A 19,463-nucleotide genomic window follows, 5' to 3' on the forward strand; every position below is an offset into this window, starting at 1 on the left:
TCAATATCTACTGAGATATTTTCAGGAAATTTTGTGATCACTTCGTTCCGGAACTTTAAGACCAGTCATTAATTAATTTTTTTTCCTTATAAAATATTTTCTCTTCTTTCTCCATCATCTCTCCCCGTAACCGCGACCCATTGACCCTCGCGGAGCATCTCACGGTAAGAGGATGGTCCACACGCAGCCAACGTGAAGGTACACAATACCCAACTCTCATTTCATCTATCAGACGGAAGTCTCGACATAACGAAGTTAATCTAGGTCGATTGGTCACTGCAGTCTCGTGATACACGTGTCAGAGAATCCCACTGATTTCCACCGGAAGTTGTCCATTGAAACTTGGAAATAAATACTAATAAATCGGCGGGAGGATTCCTAGAAATCATCAACAGCGAATCTAGATGAAACATTGGAGGAGAGGAAAGCGCTCGTGGACGAGTGACTGGAGATGAATGAAACCGAGGGCCTACCGCCCGAATAAACAACCACTCGACGTAATCTTTTAAGAGGCCACGGGAACACGAAAAATTCGGGGATGAATGCAGCATCGGCGCCTCACAACGCTCTTCAGGGCCCTTTTTCAGCTATTGTCCTCATTATGCACTAGTTCTCAGGCTCAATGAGACTCTCGTTCCAATGGACTCGACTCTTTTGTCAGTTAACAGTCTCAAAGAATTTATTTTCATTAAACTATACAGGAGAACTTTATCGCAATTGTTGCTCTTATGAATGAATAGAGATTTGTATTTTGAATTCAAGAAACATTTTTTTTGTGAGCGAACGTTTTAAATCTTATCAGAGAGTTGTGGTGGGAGAAATCTATTATGTGAATAATTCCTGAACGAGAGAATTTGATTAAATGTTTTCCATATGATTATTTATTTTTTTATAACTCCTGTTCAGGAGATCAGTGGGGAATAATTAATTTTTAATTTCTGTAAACAAAAATTGTTGGAGAATTCAATAAATCAATTGTAAAAGAAGTTTTGTATTATTTTTCTAATTGCACTATGCATTGCGCTATGTATGCTGTGAGTGGTTATGCCTCTAGTTGTACTCGGAATACCAGCATCGTCTTATAAATAAATTATCCAGACCGGTAGAAGAATTACTACAATATTTTCTTCGCGACTATATTCCCGCACCCTGTGAAGTGGCAATACGTTGTCTGTTTTGAGGTTAAGTAAAGAATAATATAAAAAAAATGATACGCGTAATGATAGAATCATTTGTGCCACTAATCGGTCATTCGGTTCATTGGCATTTGAGTTGTTCCCGATTTTCATTGATAACAAGAATTTATTCTTATATACTACATTGTTGGAAGAACAGGGTGTATACGGTGGTCTTCTGGAAAATATGTTATAGTGGCCTACGGGCGTAGACTGTGTAGGAATACCCAGGTGGCTACAATGAAGCAAAATGATAAATGAAGTTTCATTATTTATGACTCGAAATGAAGCACCTCGCATCTACATACCTGTAAATGAATGCTGAAGTCCACTTTTCCATTGTTTCTGGAGTATACTAACGATTGAGGGTAATTTAACACCTCTACCTGTAATGTATTAATTTAAAAAAAACAAATAACAATGTAGTACGTGATTGAAAAAAATTAATGATTCATGAAATGAAATGAAATGTCCATGAAATTTCATTTTATTTCCTAACAGTATAATTTCACCCCGAAAGCTGTTTTAGGGATGATTGTCAACAAATCAAAAGGTAAAAAATTAAATAACAAAGAAGACACGGTCTATTTTTATTCTGCACTTACCATCCATTGGAGCATAAAAATATTAAATGTGTGAATAGGATCGAATAATAAAAATTCCCACCAATATCATTTAAATTGAATTCATTAGTTATTATTCATATTTTATACAATAATAATCATAGTTAAGGTATTTTAGTTTTCTTCTATAACATCTATGTTAAAGAGGAGGGATACGATTTTCTCACTCACATCGCATGAACCAAAGACCAAAGGAGCATTCGGATTTACAAAAAAAAATACAATCGGGAGCGGGAAAATGGTAAAATCGATCTTCGAGAGAAAGGAGAGGACAGGAGTGTGGGTGACTTCTTTCCTAATTTATAATATCATATGATAGACAACATCTTACTTTCTCGCCACGTGCGCGCGCACACACACACACACTTTCTCTCTCTCTCTCTCTCTCTCTCGCGTATCAGCATCAGTAATAATTCACCGCATCCGCTCACTTGATTTTTATTTTCTTCACTTTATTTTTTGTCATTAACACACGTGTAGTCAACTCTCGGGCGAGGGCAGATTGCTCTATATACGTGTACCTTCTGATTTTTCCATTTTTTATTCATCAATTACAACTATCATTATTTTTTACAATCTTAGATCACAAAGTTATATTTTACACAGATCCACTTAATGACTTAATACCTAATTTTTTTTTGGGCTCTCGGCGCCTTATGTACAAATAGGGAAATTTCTTTTTTATTGAGAAAACGTTAATACGTCAGGATGCTAGTGAACGCTAGAAAAAAAATCTACTCTACCCTCGGGGTCTTTTCCATTTATTTATTCCTTTTCGGTCTTTTAAAATTTTTTCCAGCAAAAAAATCCACACCGCTACCCATTCTGCCCCAGTCGCTATCTGGACAAGAGAAAAATTTATTTCATCAGGTGAAACGGTTTGAACTACTCCCTGAGAGCAGTCGGGGCAGGATGGGTAGACATTAAAAATTCTCTGATGCTTTTTTGACTCGGGATTTTTTTTCTCGCGTTTTTTTTTGCTCTGGAAATGGATTTTCATTTACTATTTACTCTTCGGCTTCACGTTTTCCTCTTCCCAGAAGGACAAATGCCCTTTTCATCGGGAGTGCTGCACAATGGAGGTGATTAAAATACAACAGCAATTTTTGCTGTGTTTTATTTAATGCTGGAGAGCTTCCCCCTGAACCGGAAATAATTTTCCGCGCATTGGCTAATGGGTTTTCACCCTTAAGAGGGTATTTTCCTTCCTCTCCTGGACTCGATGTCTCATTGATATAATCGTTTTGCTGAGTCGAACATGAGGTTTTCACTATTTTTTTTTTCTTCCATGGGAAATCAATGCATTCGGAGAATGGTAATATTGCATGATATTCTCACAAGTGGAGAAGGGATTGTGGCTTTACGTGCGATTCTAAATTGCCGGTTTGCTGAAATAAACTCGGGCATTTTGTACTGCTTTCCAAGTGCATTTTTCATTTCTACGGGATGGAAGGGGAGAAAAAACATTTCCGGACAAATATACGGGGGGGTTCAAATCGATTTCCTCCAATCAAAGGTACATTTTTTATGGGAATACCTTAGTTCGTGCAGGTTTGCATAATTTTCCGTCTCATTATGATTTTTGATGGATGGGGGAGCTAGGCAGTGCTCGAACAGGTGAGGGACCAATAATTGAGCGGATCAGATGAATCAATTATGGGATACGTACGCCTTCCCTCCAGATTCCACCGGAAGTTGGTTTTTCTATTTAAATTATACGTTAAAAGAAATTTTTCCAAAATGCCTCGTAACGTAGAGATGGAAAGTGCCTTATTTTTGTCATAAACAAGGAATATTTTGAAAGTAACAATAATTACTTGAAAAATATTATTTGAGTGGCATTGACTATTGACGATATTTATTAAATAGGCAAACATTTGATAAATTCCCATCTTCTCAGTTACGAGCATTTAAAAATTTAGCTGTCCATCGAACCCCCACTTCCATCCCTCACTCCCGATCTCAATCCCATCGCTCCAGTCACATTAAAAAAATGTGAAAAAAATACTAATCGACCGGAAGCATTAAAGGAGGTGTGTTCCCCCATTTTTCCCCTCATTTTTTGTTCCCTGACGACACTAATGAAGCTAGGGAGACAGGTCCGGCGCCGTCAAGCTAATTTTTTCCCCCCTCTCTAGCCTGATGTAGCTTTTTTTCGGTCAATTCCATCCTCAACTCGGAGGTTGCCTCATCCAGTAGAACAGATAGAAAAGACAGAGGGCGGAGTGGAGGTACCTCTACAGACACTGATTACATCTCGCGCCACTGCGATTGCCTCGTTTCGCTCACGAAAATGTCATTAGGATTTCATTAATTCAAAACCGCCGCAAGCAAACCCCAAGACCATACTCTTTTCCTCCGAGATACGCTTGTGCAACTCGCTGCTTCTGTCTGCAATTTCAGGATTTTTTCTCTCTCTCTCTGTTAGTCCCGGTGGGTGACCCGAGGGTTCAAAAAACCTCAAGTGGGTCACGTTGGCCAATGAAATGAACCCGAGTACAATGAATTTCGTGGTTTTATTATTTTCGAGTTCATGATGTTTCACGCGAGTCGATGATTTGCGGTGACAATTTCGGGATTATTGAGGAGAGGGGGGGGGCGATCGCACCTTTTTCCCGACAGCAACTTGATCCGGCCTTTGGAATTCCTCTGGTACGTGAAACAGCCGATTTTGGGGTGTCCAATCCCGTGGGGGAGGTTAGGGGCGACTCTGGCTAGGTTAAACTGCTGGCCATACTCTGAAATTAAAATGGAAGGGGTAAATAGGGGGCGCCCATCATGGGGTGTAGAATGGAATTATTGAAATGAAAAATGATTTTTCTTCAAGTACACTTGTTAATTCAGAACAGTCAGGGTGTAAATATTAATGAATTGAATTTTTTCCATTAACAGAAATTCATTAAAACATTTGATTGTGTCAGGGGGAATAATATTTGAAAATACTCACGTGAGTAATCCGGGATTGGGGTCAGCTTGATACCACGAGTACTGTGGCATGTATCCCGCATGGTGTGGCGGCGGGGGTGGTGGAGGCGGATGATGGCCAGGCGTATGGGGATGATGATGAGTGTGTGGTGGTGCGTGTGCATGTGGATGGTGTTTCATTTCACCGGTCCATGATGGCGCTGGTGGGCTCTCGTTGTGCTGTGGTGACATATCACTACCGGGCGTCGAGCTGCCCGGTGTATTCTCACCCCCGCCACCCCCAATTCCACCGAGGTAACCCGTCGTCGGGCTCCCCGACACCGAACTACCACCGCCTGCAACAAAAATAAACAGGAAAAATCGATGAGACAATCTGTTACTTCATTGTAGGCACTTATTTGCGGGGGAAGATGATAAATTATTTTTTGTTGCACATGAAATTGCCATTTTCTTTCATAAAATAAAAATGCTGATTAAAAATCGATTGCGACTTCCTAATTAATTCATCAATGTTCCTTTAAAAAAAGTCTAATTTTACTCCGGCGATTTAAAATATTTTCCAGCGGTTCAATATTGAGGAGTAGAAAAATAGAAAAGTATTACATTGAAGAAAAAATAGCCAAAGTACTTGGATACTCTTAATAAATAATTTCATTGCATTTATGATCAATATTTTCGTTAACAAAAGGGGAAACAACTAGATATCTATTTGAAATATAATGCCATGCATTAAACAGAGGGACAATTTGAATGATTGCGTGACACTTACCGCCCTGCATGAGACCCCCAGGTTGTCCGGGCTGAGGCGATGGGCCACCGGCCAGCAGGCTTCCGTGCTGTCCACCACCGCCTCCACCCTGCTGTGCTGCTTTCATCATCTTCTTGTACTTACTCCTTCTGTTTTGAAACCAGATTTTTACCTGAAGCAAATTAAATATAAAACTTCATTAGTTCATCAGTTCCTGCTCCAGCGACTAGTATAATTTGCATTTTTTTCATTTTCGATCGAGGAAAATGAGCGGAAAAATGACAAATATAATTTTCGCCTTTTATTCTGTGCCATGTTATTGCACCTCTTTTCTCCTTGTGCCAAAAAAAAAATCCCAACCCTTCACGACGGAGAAGCCTCCAATTAATTAAAAGAATTCATTCAACAAATGTTACTACGTAACACGCATCTCCCGCAGCAGTAAATATCGATAAAAGTCAGCGAGCACCGGACACTGTTTGAAATAGCGTTAATCCAGCGAGTTGGATGTTCAACGTACGAAAATATAAGGGCACAGGGCCCTTTGTCGGACGCCATCGGCCGTGCAACATCTCGCTTTTTCAAATAAGAGCAATTAGAACGAGATTTATTCGCACCGGCACGCCGCGCGTGGATTCCCTCTCTTTACTCCATCCACCTTGTACTTCATCCCCTTCCCCCTCGATCACTGTGTGTATAAGAGTAAAACGGATAGTTTGAAACAATGCCGCGCGGCCCTCAGTCCCTCCTTATTTCTCTCTCCGCAGAATTTTTTTTTTCATTCATTTTTCATCATGCCTCATTCTTCTTCGGGAACATATCTTAGGACCAGAGTTTTAATGAACTCGTTTTGACGTGACGCCGGGGTCCTTTCCGCGGGCCATCCGGCTCCACCTTCTACCATATACCCCTGCAGACGACTTGGTTAATTAAAGTTACCAACCGACTGACTGACACGCGGCCAGAACCGAATTATGCAACTTTTTTAAAAATAATCCTGTCGTGTCTTCTCGGGGATTTCTTTGCGGGGAGAGTTTTCAGGGGTCGAGGGCAGCAGGAAGCGAAAAATTCGGGGAATACGATATTTTTAATTTCAGGAAAATATCGGAAAGCCCGAAATTATCATGAACCATATATTCCATATATTTCAAAATACTTTTTTCGTTGGGGAATTCCCTTAAAAATTCAACGAAATACCCATGAATTATCTGTTAAAAAAAATTAACACTTGTCGCCTTCCCAAGCACCCCTCGGTGTCCTTTACACAATACTCTACTTTCTCCTTCACCCTTGGATTTGTAAAACACACATTGTCTACAGAGTGCCACATCATTGTAGCAATCGGCAATCCCTCGACAGTTTGACCCGAACAAGTGTACGAAGGAGGTATGATGCGGCCCGAGGCTATAACCGGCCTTTTGTCGATATTCAGTCTCTGCATACGTCAACTCACCAATGGAATGGAGAATATTTCACGTTTATTACTTGTAGCAACAATTCCCCCCTCCCCCCGCCACCCTGAAAAATGTCCGCAATAAAATAAATCGCGGCGGCATTTTATTTTTCACCAGTACACCTGCACCGCAACTACGGTAGAAAATAAATGCAAATATCCGTGAAAACTTAGAGCGGTTAGACGGAATATTCAAGTATTAAAAATATTCCCGGCCGTATCTTCGTGGCCTCCAGGGTCTACCGTATGCCGCAGTCCCCCGGTTTTATACACTGCAGAATGATTTTATATACCACCGACACGGGCTCAAGCTGTCGTTTGTCTTGGGGACGTGCACGACGAGGAGTCTCAACATTTTTTCTAAGGAATTATACAACTTCCGGGGTAATGAGAGTTCTTAGTTGCTTTATTTTCATGTTTCTTTGTTTACGGGGGGTAACTTTTGACATGGGAGAAATGGCATGTGATGTCATTATCACTGGGTCGCTTTGGGAAAATTACAAGTGCAGTAGTGCTTTTAGTGAAGTGCATTTGAAGTTTGAGTGGACGAAAATTGACACTCACGAGCAAATAAGTTGATAGATCAACACAGGCGTCAGCTATAGTCAATAAAAATAATAATGCACATTTTACTCGAGAATACTGTAAATATACCGATTATAATTCGTGGGTAAAGACTTCTCAGGTCATTGACCTGTGATTATAGTAATTATCTGATTAAAATACCAAGGAGTGATTAAGTAATTTCGATCCTAGATAACACCATTGGAATTCACAAAAAAGAAAGTTTCCACTGGAAGCTTAAAAACATTTAACTCGAATAAAGTGTCAGAGCCGCTTAAAACTTCATAACGTACATCTAATGACCGTAATAATGGGATTTAATAATAACGTAATTTACATAGTTGTATGTCTGAGCACGAGCCAGTGATGTTTAGAGGTCATTCCTCCAAACACATTGACAAATTTGTTTTGTCATCAGAATAATTTTTTTTCGACCATTTTCGAACAGTTGAAGACTAAAAAAAAAAATTAGTACGACACGGCACAGGGCAAATTGAGCTTTACAAATTGTAAATAAAGATTTTGATGCAAAAAAACTCTCGGAAAAAATTACAGCAAATCAGATCTCACCTCGAAGCGTCTCCCCCCAAACAAATAATGTCAATTGGTATCAAGGGGTCATGACTCTCGTGTCCCCCCGCGATCTAATCGCTCAGGGACAATAAGCAATCTCTGTATCGCAGTGAGAGCAAGCTCATAAAACCTCAACATTTGAAAACGATCCGTCATCGCCTCGATGACGGGGTAAAGAAGTGAACGCAAGGGGGAGCGAGCCCTCCAACGTAAATTCACCCCCCGCCGTGTATTTTGACATATTGAAAATATTGAATTAGTCCCATGGCCGCAGACATCCACTGAAAATCTCACTCTTCCCGAGTATTTTTGTTGCCAACTATTTGTCTTTTTCATCACTTGTTATGTCAGCATTTTTTTCCCTCCTTTTTTCCCCTGCATGAGTGAATTCATAATGCCCTCTGCCTCTGCTTCCTGCGTAGCATCAGTGATGCGGAGTGCCTTCAACGATCCAAACTGTCCGACAATTCTCATTCATTTTAATTTTATTCCAATTTTTTTGTCGTCTTTATTTGCTGCGAAAATTTTGCGAATGCACTTGCTGAGAATATTTATTTCTACAGCCTTGAGATACCAGAGGAATCAAACGAGTGTGAGCCAACGAAGCGCGCTTCCATGATGATACAAGACAAAGAGATAAAAAACGTTATAAAATAATGAAAAATAAGATTCAGAAAATGCGATTGTAACGCGACAGGAGATGAAAACGCTAAACTCTCGGTTAATTTTTTTTTGTTTATGTAATCCCAAGGCATGAGTCATTCGAACTGTCCCCGTGAGCCCGATGTCATTGAAAAATATCGTTGGTATTTTCAAGATGTTTTTTAGGATTGACTAAAAATTAAATATGTGGAAATCTTGGCTCTCTTATTAGCTGCATTTTAGAAGTAAAAAAATTCACGAATTTTCGGTCAATCCATTCCAGTCCAGGCCACGAGAAGGAACATTGAAAAGAAATCCCAGTTGGAACTGAAATTGTACGAATTGCCACGTAAATTCTACGATTTGTTCCGCAAATTTAACCGGCCATCTGTTGACTCACCGCTGTAGAGACACCAAGTACCGTAATTTTTCGCTAAGGATTGGGAAATTTTTAAAATTGTTCAAGTTCCAAGAATTTTTGCTTTCTCTGAAAAAAAAATTACTCGTGAATTTCGCACCTTATTCCTCTCTCCCTAAAAATCTCCGAAAATTCCGTAATTGTTAATGAACAGTTCTCATCATCTGTAGTTCCAAAAACCGCAGTCCATTAATACGATTTCTCAATTACCCTCATGTAAATTACCGCAATGTGTCACCATGTCGCCCCCATTGTGCCAACAATGGCGCACGCGCATCGTCACTCTTTTATCCCATTTTTCATTGTCCCCATCACCGGTATTCGTTACTTTCGTACATATTCATAACCCATCGCGTTGCATAACCCCAACATCTCCCGTTCCTGTTTTTCTCGTTATGTTGACACCAGTGGTTGTCATCCGACATAAAGTATCTTCATTAAAAGCCAATAAAACGGAATCAGACGGCGCGATGAAGCCATAAATCTCAAAGATTTTTCCCCCACTTCGCATCACCGCGGAAAAGCAACTGAAAAAAAACCCCTAGCCGTGAGGGAAAAAAAACTACCAAGAAACCGTCGGCTCGCAAAAAACAAGAAAAAAAAATCACAAATTAAATAACGGTAAAAGGATTGGCATTAATGCCCCCTCGTTAATCCCCTCTCCGGTTGAACGTCTAACCCTCAATCATTTCCCCATTTTCCTTCCCCCAATTTACGTGTGTCGCGTGTCCTAATTACCCTCTCTCACTAATTATTGATGTGTACAGAAGCAGTCTTTCCCATGACGTTCCAACAATATTTCTATTCACCATCCCAGCATTATTATTTATCCTGCCTCGGTCTCTCAGTCTGTCTATATCAGTACTCTTGACAAAAATAATTTTTTTTTCTCAGTTTATACTCCCGTTTCGTAGGTGGATACCTTCGTCACGCTTTACGAGCGTCATCATCGTGGTTTACCGAAGAGTCGTGGTGGATGCTCGTCGAGGACGATGAGCAGTGGTGAGGCTGCTCATTGGGGGAGGGGGTCGAGGGGAGGTAGGTTGTTCTTGGTATCCGCGAGGGGATGGAGGAGGTCGTGAGACAGATAGTTGGGTAAATGAGATAGCGGAGAGAGGAGGACATCAGCTCCATCGTTGGGGAGGACGAAGGGGGACAAGGAGAATGTCGTGCCGTGCTCATCGAGGTGTAGTTCCTCGTCCCCTGGATGGACGTTCCTACAGCATGGTCAGCGTCCCACTAAACCAACGCTCGCATTTCGATGAATCCACCGGGGATTTCCATTATTTTTTTAATCTTCAAGATTGACAATACTTAGATTCACCTCGTGATCCCGGAATTAAAATTTTTCAATCAATAATTCGTGTTGTTACTCTACCCTCTCAAAATTTCATTGACCCGCGGGATTTCAAAATCCCATTTTATTCCGCGAGTAACAAAAATTGTTGGTGTGATAAAATGTTAGTTAATGTATAAGTGAAAATTGATTCGCTGAATTTCCAACGAAAAGATTGATGCACCATTGCGTTCTCCTATCTCGTTACCATCAGTGAGTACGTAATGCAGCTTAACACAAGGGAAAATAGTGTACATACATTGTCACGCCACTGGTTCATTCACGCTAATAAGGCGTGAACTTTTGAAGTGGATGGGGTCATGTGGAAATCAACTTGTTATGTGGGTTAAGGTTCTTTAACTCGTATTTTGGTTTCAATGAATTTAGTCAGCGTAAAATCGGGCATTTGAATTCAATTCATTCATCCAGTCGACGCTTGCCATCATGATAATTGTCGTACGACCTGAATGTTCTATCGGATATAAAATTAATCAAATTAAAGTCTCCAAAATGAATAGAAAAATATTGTGAAGTATTCCGTAATTTTTTGGAATATTTTCAATGAATTCATTTCATTGAAATTTCATTATTTTCGGTCGTCACCTCCTCGTTGTGAAGGAAATAAAGTGGGGGGAGAATACGAATGCGCGTTGGTTCTCAGCTACTTGCAAAGCGAATAAAAAAACGAGAAGACAGATATATCGCGATGCATCACATGTCCGTCAGGGGAAAAGAAGACTGGGAGACTAGCGCGGGGAGTGGGTGAGCCGCAGGATCGGTCACCGGAACGGACGTTCCTTCCTTCCCTCCTGATGGCTGCTCGACGAATTTACGTCACGGTCCTGTGACTTCCTCCGTGAGACGCCACGTGATTTCGTTTCAGGAAACACGAGACTGCAGCGACGAATTTTTAAAAACAATTTTTAATTTCATTGTTGGAAAAACATCGACATTTCATGGACAGCTGCCAAGTGATTTCCAAAGACTGACTTCAAGTTTCCTTTGAATTGAATTCCTCAAGTTGTATCCATTCTCATAAAATAATTGAATCGACAATTATCATGGATTTTTCATGGATATCATGGAAATTCAGTTGCATAAAATTTTGCATTCAACATCCCAATGATTTTTCTTATGAAAAAACTTTCAAATGTACAAACTCATTGTTTATTTTTCCACTCGAGAGGATACAACTTTTAGAAACCAGTGTCAAGTCAATTTTCCGCTTTTACTCGAAATTTTTCGCGTCGTTCTCCTGAAAAATGTCTCCACGGTGATGAGAATCGATCCACTGGGGGCCGCGGCAATGCCTTATTCACGAGGGAGACACGCGAGTCAGGCCTAGAAGACCGCAGAGATAGTTACGGGAGTGTGCACATCCCCCGTGGCCCGCAAAAACCTTATCCACAACTCGCATCTTCCCTCATTTTTTTTCCAAACACCGCGGAACATCTATACGTGTTCGCGCCACGCGAGAAAACTCCCGTTTCGCGCTGTTTACACCCAACTGCACTTGGGTGTTTGTGTCGTCCTGCTTCGCGATGCATGTGCACAGTAGTTTTCTTACAACTCTTTCTGTCATTTTTCATGTTAGTCTTTCTGAAAATGCAGCCATTTTGGTGAACAAGACGGTCCCGCGCGGAGGATAACCACAACCAGCGGTTCATCACTCCGTTCACAGCCTCAAATCAGGCAGAAAGTTTCTGTACCGCACAGAGAGAAATAAATCAAGTCATCGGAGATTTAATATTTCACATTAACTGACGATCCTGAATGGAAATTTTTCACATATCGCATCAGATGCCGGAGAATAGATTGAATGCAGCTATGCACAAGAAACGTATAGCTGAAAAAAGACTCTATGCGGGAGATATTTTATTCAAAGCATCGGGTAAAAAGCGAGTGATAGAAATCGATGGGAATGACACCACAAGAGTGTCTAGATGTTTGAGTTTCACGCGGATTCTAGAAACTGTACGTCATAGAGTCTATGGGTAGAGGCCAGTGGTTGAAAGCAGTTGTCATTGATTTTGGATAGAGCGAGGCTTTGAATGACAGCTAAAGACGGAAATAACAAAAAAGTATGATAAACGAGATAATCGAATCTGCTGGGGTCCTCCGTATTTTTCAGAAAAAAATTTCTCCCAAATTTACTCGTTACCGAGACGACGGAGTATTTCACCTGAAAAATTTCCATACCATTGATTTCTTCATCCCACAACTGCACATTTAAAACATGCGCATCTTCGCCATCTCCACACACGCAACAAACCGATTTACCATAACATGAAAATATTTGCACGATGACGTGGTCCTGAAGAGATTGATCGAAGAATCGAAGAATGCCATAAGCGAGGAAATATCGATGAGAGGAATAAAAAAACTACTTATCGCATTCCGGCGCTTGGAAGAAAAACCATAATGGAATCCATGGTTCCATAACTGTTTAGAAGAAAACAGAAAATCGGAAAATTCCTGGAATACGTCAGTGCGTTGTATCCAATTAGAAGTTGAATAACTGCGCGAAATGAACTGATACACATCAATTAAAACCAATAATTATGATTAAACTGGACTATCTCGCAGGCGTGAAAGTATTTAGTTGAATGGCAAATGCATGTTATCTACTGTTATGTGTCTCTGCTCCCTTTTGCTTTTTTCTCTTTTTTTCTTTTTTTTCGAGTTTTACTCAGGCTATTTGTCAGCGGGAGTGCCGCCAGTGGGTCGTATCCTGGCCGTAGCTTCCAACTCCGTGTTTTATCAGCTGGTGAATCGCTGTCGGGCTATCTCACTAGCCTGCCGCCACCTCACCAAGCACAGACACAATCCAATGCCCGTACACACTAAATACTCTCATGCCAATTCTTTTTTAAAATAGCCATTGTCGACTTATATGTGTTTGTCTGTCTCACGTGAGGCCATTGTTTCGTGTTTAGCGGCAAGGTGAAATTATGTAACGCGAAGAAGGTAGATCTTATCGGGGCTCTTGTGAGCACCGTGCCTAACTACGACGTCGTTTTTAGTTGTCTAAATAGTTAATGATACTTCAGGGGGGGGGTGTACTTTCGTGTTAAGTTGTTGACAAATCACAGGTCAATGGATATTTCAGTTAATCAAGACGAGATCGGTAGGATTTTTTTGGGAGGAAAAGAAATGAAAATGGAATTTTGCGCCATGCGAAGGTCTACCCTTGTTAAAGTGGCACTGTACAAACTCATAGAGCCCTCACAGTCGAGGTAACGGAGAAAAAAAAATTATTTTTTATGCGACCCCAGCCCATAGTAGCGATCTTGAGCTTGACAAACTTACCCACCTCCCCATTTCCATAATTTCCTCTCCTAGAAAATAATCGAGGGTGAAAGGGAATATAAATCAGCCAGGTTCTCTAATTTATTATCGAAGCGGTAAAAAGGTCCGTTGGACGCTCCGGGTGAAACAGTTTAATAGGACGAATTACGCTAATAAAAGGTAACAACGTCAGTCGTTTTCACGGTAGAATAACAATGGGGCAACATATATCTACACACATGGTCTTTGGGTTACAGTTGTGTTTCGTGGATTATTTACCCCATTTGAATATTTCCCTAATGCCAGGGGGAACCCCAGGTACGTAAAAGTTTATTTGCCGGACACATGGGTGCGCTTTTACGTACACGCATCAACGCCCTCTGACTCGCCAAACGTATGTCGTCAACGGATATCAATAGCCATTTTTTTTCATAGTATTTTTACAAAAGAATAGGCTTCAGGGAAAAATTGTTTTTTATCTTGTTGTTGCGATGCTTAAGGGGTTCGACCAAAATTCTGATGAGTCAATTGTTGATAAATGAGACCTTTGAAGAGACTGGCGACTTCCAAGTGATAGCGCTTGGACGATTAGCATTATGGAACATGAGTTACAAGAAAAATTACTGTCGTTAAAGACCACACGAGTCCCAAGACATTTTTACTATCCAATTCTTCACTTTGAAATATATTAATTCCACTTTTTGTTAATGAGAGTGAATAATTTAATAGAGAATTTCAATGGAGATAAATTCCAATAGATTAAAGAATAATGGAATTAAAAAAAAAAGAGGAATTCAAGGGCGCCATCATTAAGTCGTATAGTGAATTGGAGTGCCATCATCGTATCGATTACGACTGGAGTAGCCTCCCATTGGCCAAAAGGAGCCCGAAAGCTGTGTTCGATTTCTCTTTTTTTTATCGGTCAATTTCACCGTGACACTGGGGCGGTCGTGTTCTGCGGCCAATCGTGAGCACCAAAAATGAGTAAAAAGATTAGGGATAAAAAAAGAGGAAAAAGGGATATGAAAAACGTGGCGCAAGGCGCGACCAATAAATCGAGAGAGCGCGCGCGCACATGGGAGAGAAGTCGATGGGGCTTTCGAGTCCTGTCACGCTGCGTCACTCTCGAGACTCTCGATATAAACGCCAACGCGCAGTCGCCTATTGTGAGCTATATCTGTGAATTGTTGAGTGCTTTGCACAATTAAAGGCATGGGATTTTTCCAGGTTTTTTTAACAATCGTTCTGGCCTTGGAGTTCATGCTAGAATTTTTTTAACGCCCTTATTTTACATGTATTAATATTTATTTCCTCTCACTCTGTATTCTTTCATTTTTTTTCATGATCTAGCATATGTTTAGTTACAAATTTATGTATATATAAAATTATGTAAGGAGGAACCATCATTTCATTATTGCAATTACTTGATAGCTTGTATTGGGGGTAATTGATGTGCAGATCTAAACGCGTTTGTTAATTCTTTCTAAATTATTTTTTATCAATGTAATCTCCCCCGGAAATATCTCAGCGTTCATAATCTTCCCAGAAATAACTGATTCCCTCAGGAACACGTCGGCATCGGCGTCAGCGCAATTTCCCAGGTGAAAATTCACCTTTTTACCCCGTACATACCCCATTACCTAGACCTCGAGTCCGATCACTACCTCAATACAGTCGTAACTCTCCCAGAGAACAATAACAAGACCCAAACCAGAGTGAAACCCCTCCCAAAGGTCCCAACATCTGGTAAAAACTCCGGAATCACTGTTCCATCCTCGGGGGGAAAAAAAACAACGAATCGAGGCAAAAGTGCAAGATCCGCAAAAAACTCCAGAGGAAAAAAACGAGGTAGAAATACTTCGAATGAGTCGGTTGGCACAGAAGACAGACGGAAGGGACCGAGGAAAGAAAACGCAACGAGGAGCGAAGTGTACAAGTGAGCGCAAGGTGATGTGTTCTCGGGGCAAAAACAAAATGTTTAAAAAAAAATAGCATCGGAGGGGAAGAATAAACTGCAGAAAAAAAAACACTGGAGCGTTTGAATCCGAGTATGATGCCTCTACCGGTGGAAATGGCTTTTACGACAGCCACCAAGGAAACTATCAAGTTAGTTTCTAAGACGTTACACTATGTTTTACTATCTTTCGCGTAAGAGTAGCTGCTGCTTCTCGATACCGGTTGCTCTGGCTGTTGCCATGGAAATTCACGGCTTCTCGTCTTTATAGCCGCACGTATTCTGAGTTATGGGGAAAATTTTATGGTTCGAGCGTCTATAACCTTCTCAACAATGCCCCTCGGTACTGGATAATACCGATACACAACTCAAAACTCCGAAAGTCGGGAGGAGTCAGAAGTGTCGGTGAGATCGGTATGAAAGTCTCACGAGGGAAGGCTGCGTTTGCAAAATATTGTGCAAGATATTTTTGAAAATTGTGGTCAAGAGGGATATAGAAAGCTCCAGGTTCTCAGAGAATTTAAAATCAATATTTTCAAACATCTTAAAATTTAATTTAAGAATTAAATTCTTCATAAATAAAAAATCGGGGGAAATTTTCATCTTTATTCTTATCTCTTGAACAACATTCAATGTCAATCCCCTGAAAATTACTAGGCAACTGTCCATGAAATTTCAACTTTTTTTCTCCCAGTACAGCAATTGGTCTTTAGGAAAAATAATTGTGGTAAAATTATTTTCGTAATTGTAGCTTCAATCAACGTCGGGTGAGACATTACTGTTATTATTCAAGTAACGCCGACAGTTATGTGTGTACAATTATTGTTAATCTGTTGGTCTGAATGTTTGAGAACTGAGATAGTTTGTTGATTCAGTAGAAGTAGATGATTGTTTCCTCTATTGCCGTATCTTTCGTCTAATGGATTTTAATTATCATTCGGCTATTTATTACCCTCGACGCGCGGTTGTTCATTCGCGAATCAAATCGATTTAATTTTCTGGATTATTTTTTATGTCGTTACCGCTGCCGGAAAAATTGAAAAATCGACTACCAATTGACAGTTAATTCTATTTCGCCCGGGAATTACAGAAAAGAGAGATCATTTTTATTGAATATTTATCTCTCTGTATCGCAGTCAATCCCCCGTATTATTTCTTCATCATCATCTACGACTGACATGAAAGTAAAATAGCCACGGGGGAAAATGCTAAGGGGAGGGAAAAACTCAGCTCGATATTGATGCATAAAACGTACATATTTACGAAGCCTGTTTTCACGGATGTGAACACCCGGTATGCAACCTGCGGGAGGAAGGTGAAATAACGTGGATACACTGGTGCCGAGCGCCTCAACATCGGACGCCATTTATTTATTTTACCTTCGCACATACAACGCAAACGGGATGGATGGAAACGTGTTTATGGTCAGTGTGGATGTGTACCCCAGGGAGGGGGATTCCCCCCTTTTTTTTTTTAATTACTCAGTTGTCAAATGCATACATAGAATTGGCAACATAAATTAATCCAATCAAATTTCTTCGAAACGCGTCAAACATTACAATTATTTATTTAAATTAACCTGAATTAAGCCTAATGACGGCCACATTATCCTGCGCAGATGAATTGTAAATTAGATTCTGGTAATAATTTTGAACGTTTACTCTTGGGGCCCGCGTCAATCCTATTAGACGGAAAAATACATACACTTTAATCCGTACTAGTCATTGTTTCGTTCAGGAAAAATTATCGTTGGTTAACAATTGTTTTTAGGGGCCATCTTGATCATATCACTAGTGACTACGCCGAGCTGCATAGAGAATCATTATTCACATGAATCACACGGTAATCACCTTGTTATGAATTTTCTCCTAAAACCTAGTTGATGTCAAAAATTATTTCCATTGAAATAATCATTTTCCAAATGGATTTCTAAGAAAGTCAGATTGATTAGATATCGAGTGAGCTATTGAGAGGATGTGGAATGACACCAAAATTTCAATTAGTTTTAATTGAATAATTTTTTTTATCCAACACTATTCATCATTTCATCAGCTCAGGTTTTTTTCTCCCTCGCTCTTTAATTCTAATAATAAAATTCCCCTATAAAACAGTCGTCATACTTGAGTAGTTTCATCTCCATCGATTGAATTTTTTACTCCGCTAGGAGAACCCGCAGTTTTTCTTGCAACAGATTAATTAGATAAATTTCATTACTGCCCCCATTTCCTCAAGCCTTTTCTCGTTACTCCTTGGTTTATATTCCCTGTCCCTTTCGGGTTCTCGGGGCTTCTTCTGCCGGTGCCATCGTCGTCTTGCGGAGCTTTTTGTTGACTGCAGGTGCCCGCACATTTAGCCCAGACTTGGCGAAAAATGCCGGTTGCGTGACGTGTGGCACGTGAAAAGGGAGGACTTGACAATTTTTCTGATGGTTTTTCAAGAATTAACGGTTTCCTCTAGTTGCTCCACTTGAATTATTCCGGTAAATTATTTATTGCTCATTGAACATGTCCGCAGAGTCCCTGATCATCAGACAGTTATTCATTATTTATTATTATCTTCAATTACTTAATGAAAAATATTTTAATTATTCTCGAAAAATTGTGACAAATTTCTCATGAATTCTCCTCGCGATTCGTTTAATGGGTTCTTAATCAAGGCCATAAAACGCATTAAAACTCTACCCCCTTTTTTTTCTCGAGTATGACGGAGGGAACCTCCTTTTACCAAAAATTAGACGGTCCCGTCCCCCGATTCACTCGGGCCCCAGAGGTGCTCTTGATATCATTTTCAATTCGTTATTTTCATTTTGCAATTTCTCATGGGTACATTGCAATAACGAGGTGAGGATGAGCACCACTGGCCTAACCACGGTGGGCGTACCACACTGGAACATCCCATATACCTATGAGCGTGTTATACCGCTATTCGTATATTTCGTGTTCAGGGGCAGTCGAAAAAGGAGACGAAGAGAGACGTATCAAACGAAATTTGATGCTAATTTTCTATTACTAGGGATTTGCCGAGAAAGTTAATGTTACATGGGGATATTGAACTTCATCATAAATGTTGCGATTTTGCGCGGAGAAAAATTCTGTAAAAATTATCCGAAAAAAAGGAAAAATTATATCCAAAAGGAACATTCTGTCAGAGTATTGAATGGAATTTCGATTTTACCATTTACATGAGGATGACGATGTTTTGATTATCAATTTTCAGACATCTATTACTAACTGATAATCCTCTTAATGATTCAAATTATTGGTCTTCATAATAAAAAATAAATCATAATTACTCATAATGAATCAAATTACTGCCGTCATTTATTTTGAAAAAGAGGTCATTAACTTCTGAGAAACCATTACAACTACTTATCTGTCAATAATTATCGGTTATCGTTCATTTTCGGACGTTGACCTATTGTTATCGAATGTATACACGAAATAACAGAACTATTAACTGTTTTTCCCGACGAAATACCAAAACATTCGGGGGAAAAATATTCGTATTCGAAAAACAATACGTCGTATTTACGTCAACTTGAATCAATCATGAATTAGGAATAAATCCCTCCGATTTTCAAAAAAAAATGTCCCTAAAAATTCATCCACTCATTCAAGACCTAATAAATTTTCATGAATGAACCCGCTCTCCCCATATTCATAATAATTTCATGAATGAAATGTCCTCACAACTCCTCGAACTGCCGGAAGAATCGTAAAATGTCCGGATAGTAATTTTATTCCTTCGAGAAATAATTTGGTGAC

At 40.0% G+C, this 19,463-nt stretch overlaps 1 protein-coding gene across 4 annotated transcripts in view; it reads right to left on the reverse strand.

Moving 5' to 3' along the window:
- Nucleotides 1-1,844: 1,844 nt before the first annotated feature.
- LOC135163002 (homeotic protein distal-less) overlaps nt 1,845-19,463 on the reverse strand; it is a 41,076-nt gene continuing 23,457 nt past the window's right edge. For all 4 annotated transcript variants that reach the window (XM_064122069.1, XM_064122067.1, XM_064122066.1 and 1 more), the window contains exons 3-5: nt 5,493-5,643; nt 4,746-5,058; nt 1,845-4,536 (exon numbers count right to left, since the gene is read on the reverse strand). In XM_064122069.1, coding sequence (XP_063978139.1) covers nt 4,518-4,536; nt 4,746-5,058; nt 5,493-5,643 — 483 coding nt within the window. In that variant the 3' untranslated portion in view covers nt 1,845-4,517. The remainder of the gene's footprint in view (nt 4,537-4,745; nt 5,059-5,492; nt 5,644-19,463) is intronic.

Source organism: Diachasmimorpha longicaudata, chromosome 5, assembly GCF_034640455.1.
Source record: "Diachasmimorpha longicaudata isolate KC_UGA_2023 chromosome 5, iyDiaLong2, whole genome shotgun sequence".
NCBI lineage: Eukaryota > Metazoa > Arthropoda > Insecta > Hymenoptera > Braconidae > Diachasmimorpha > Diachasmimorpha longicaudata.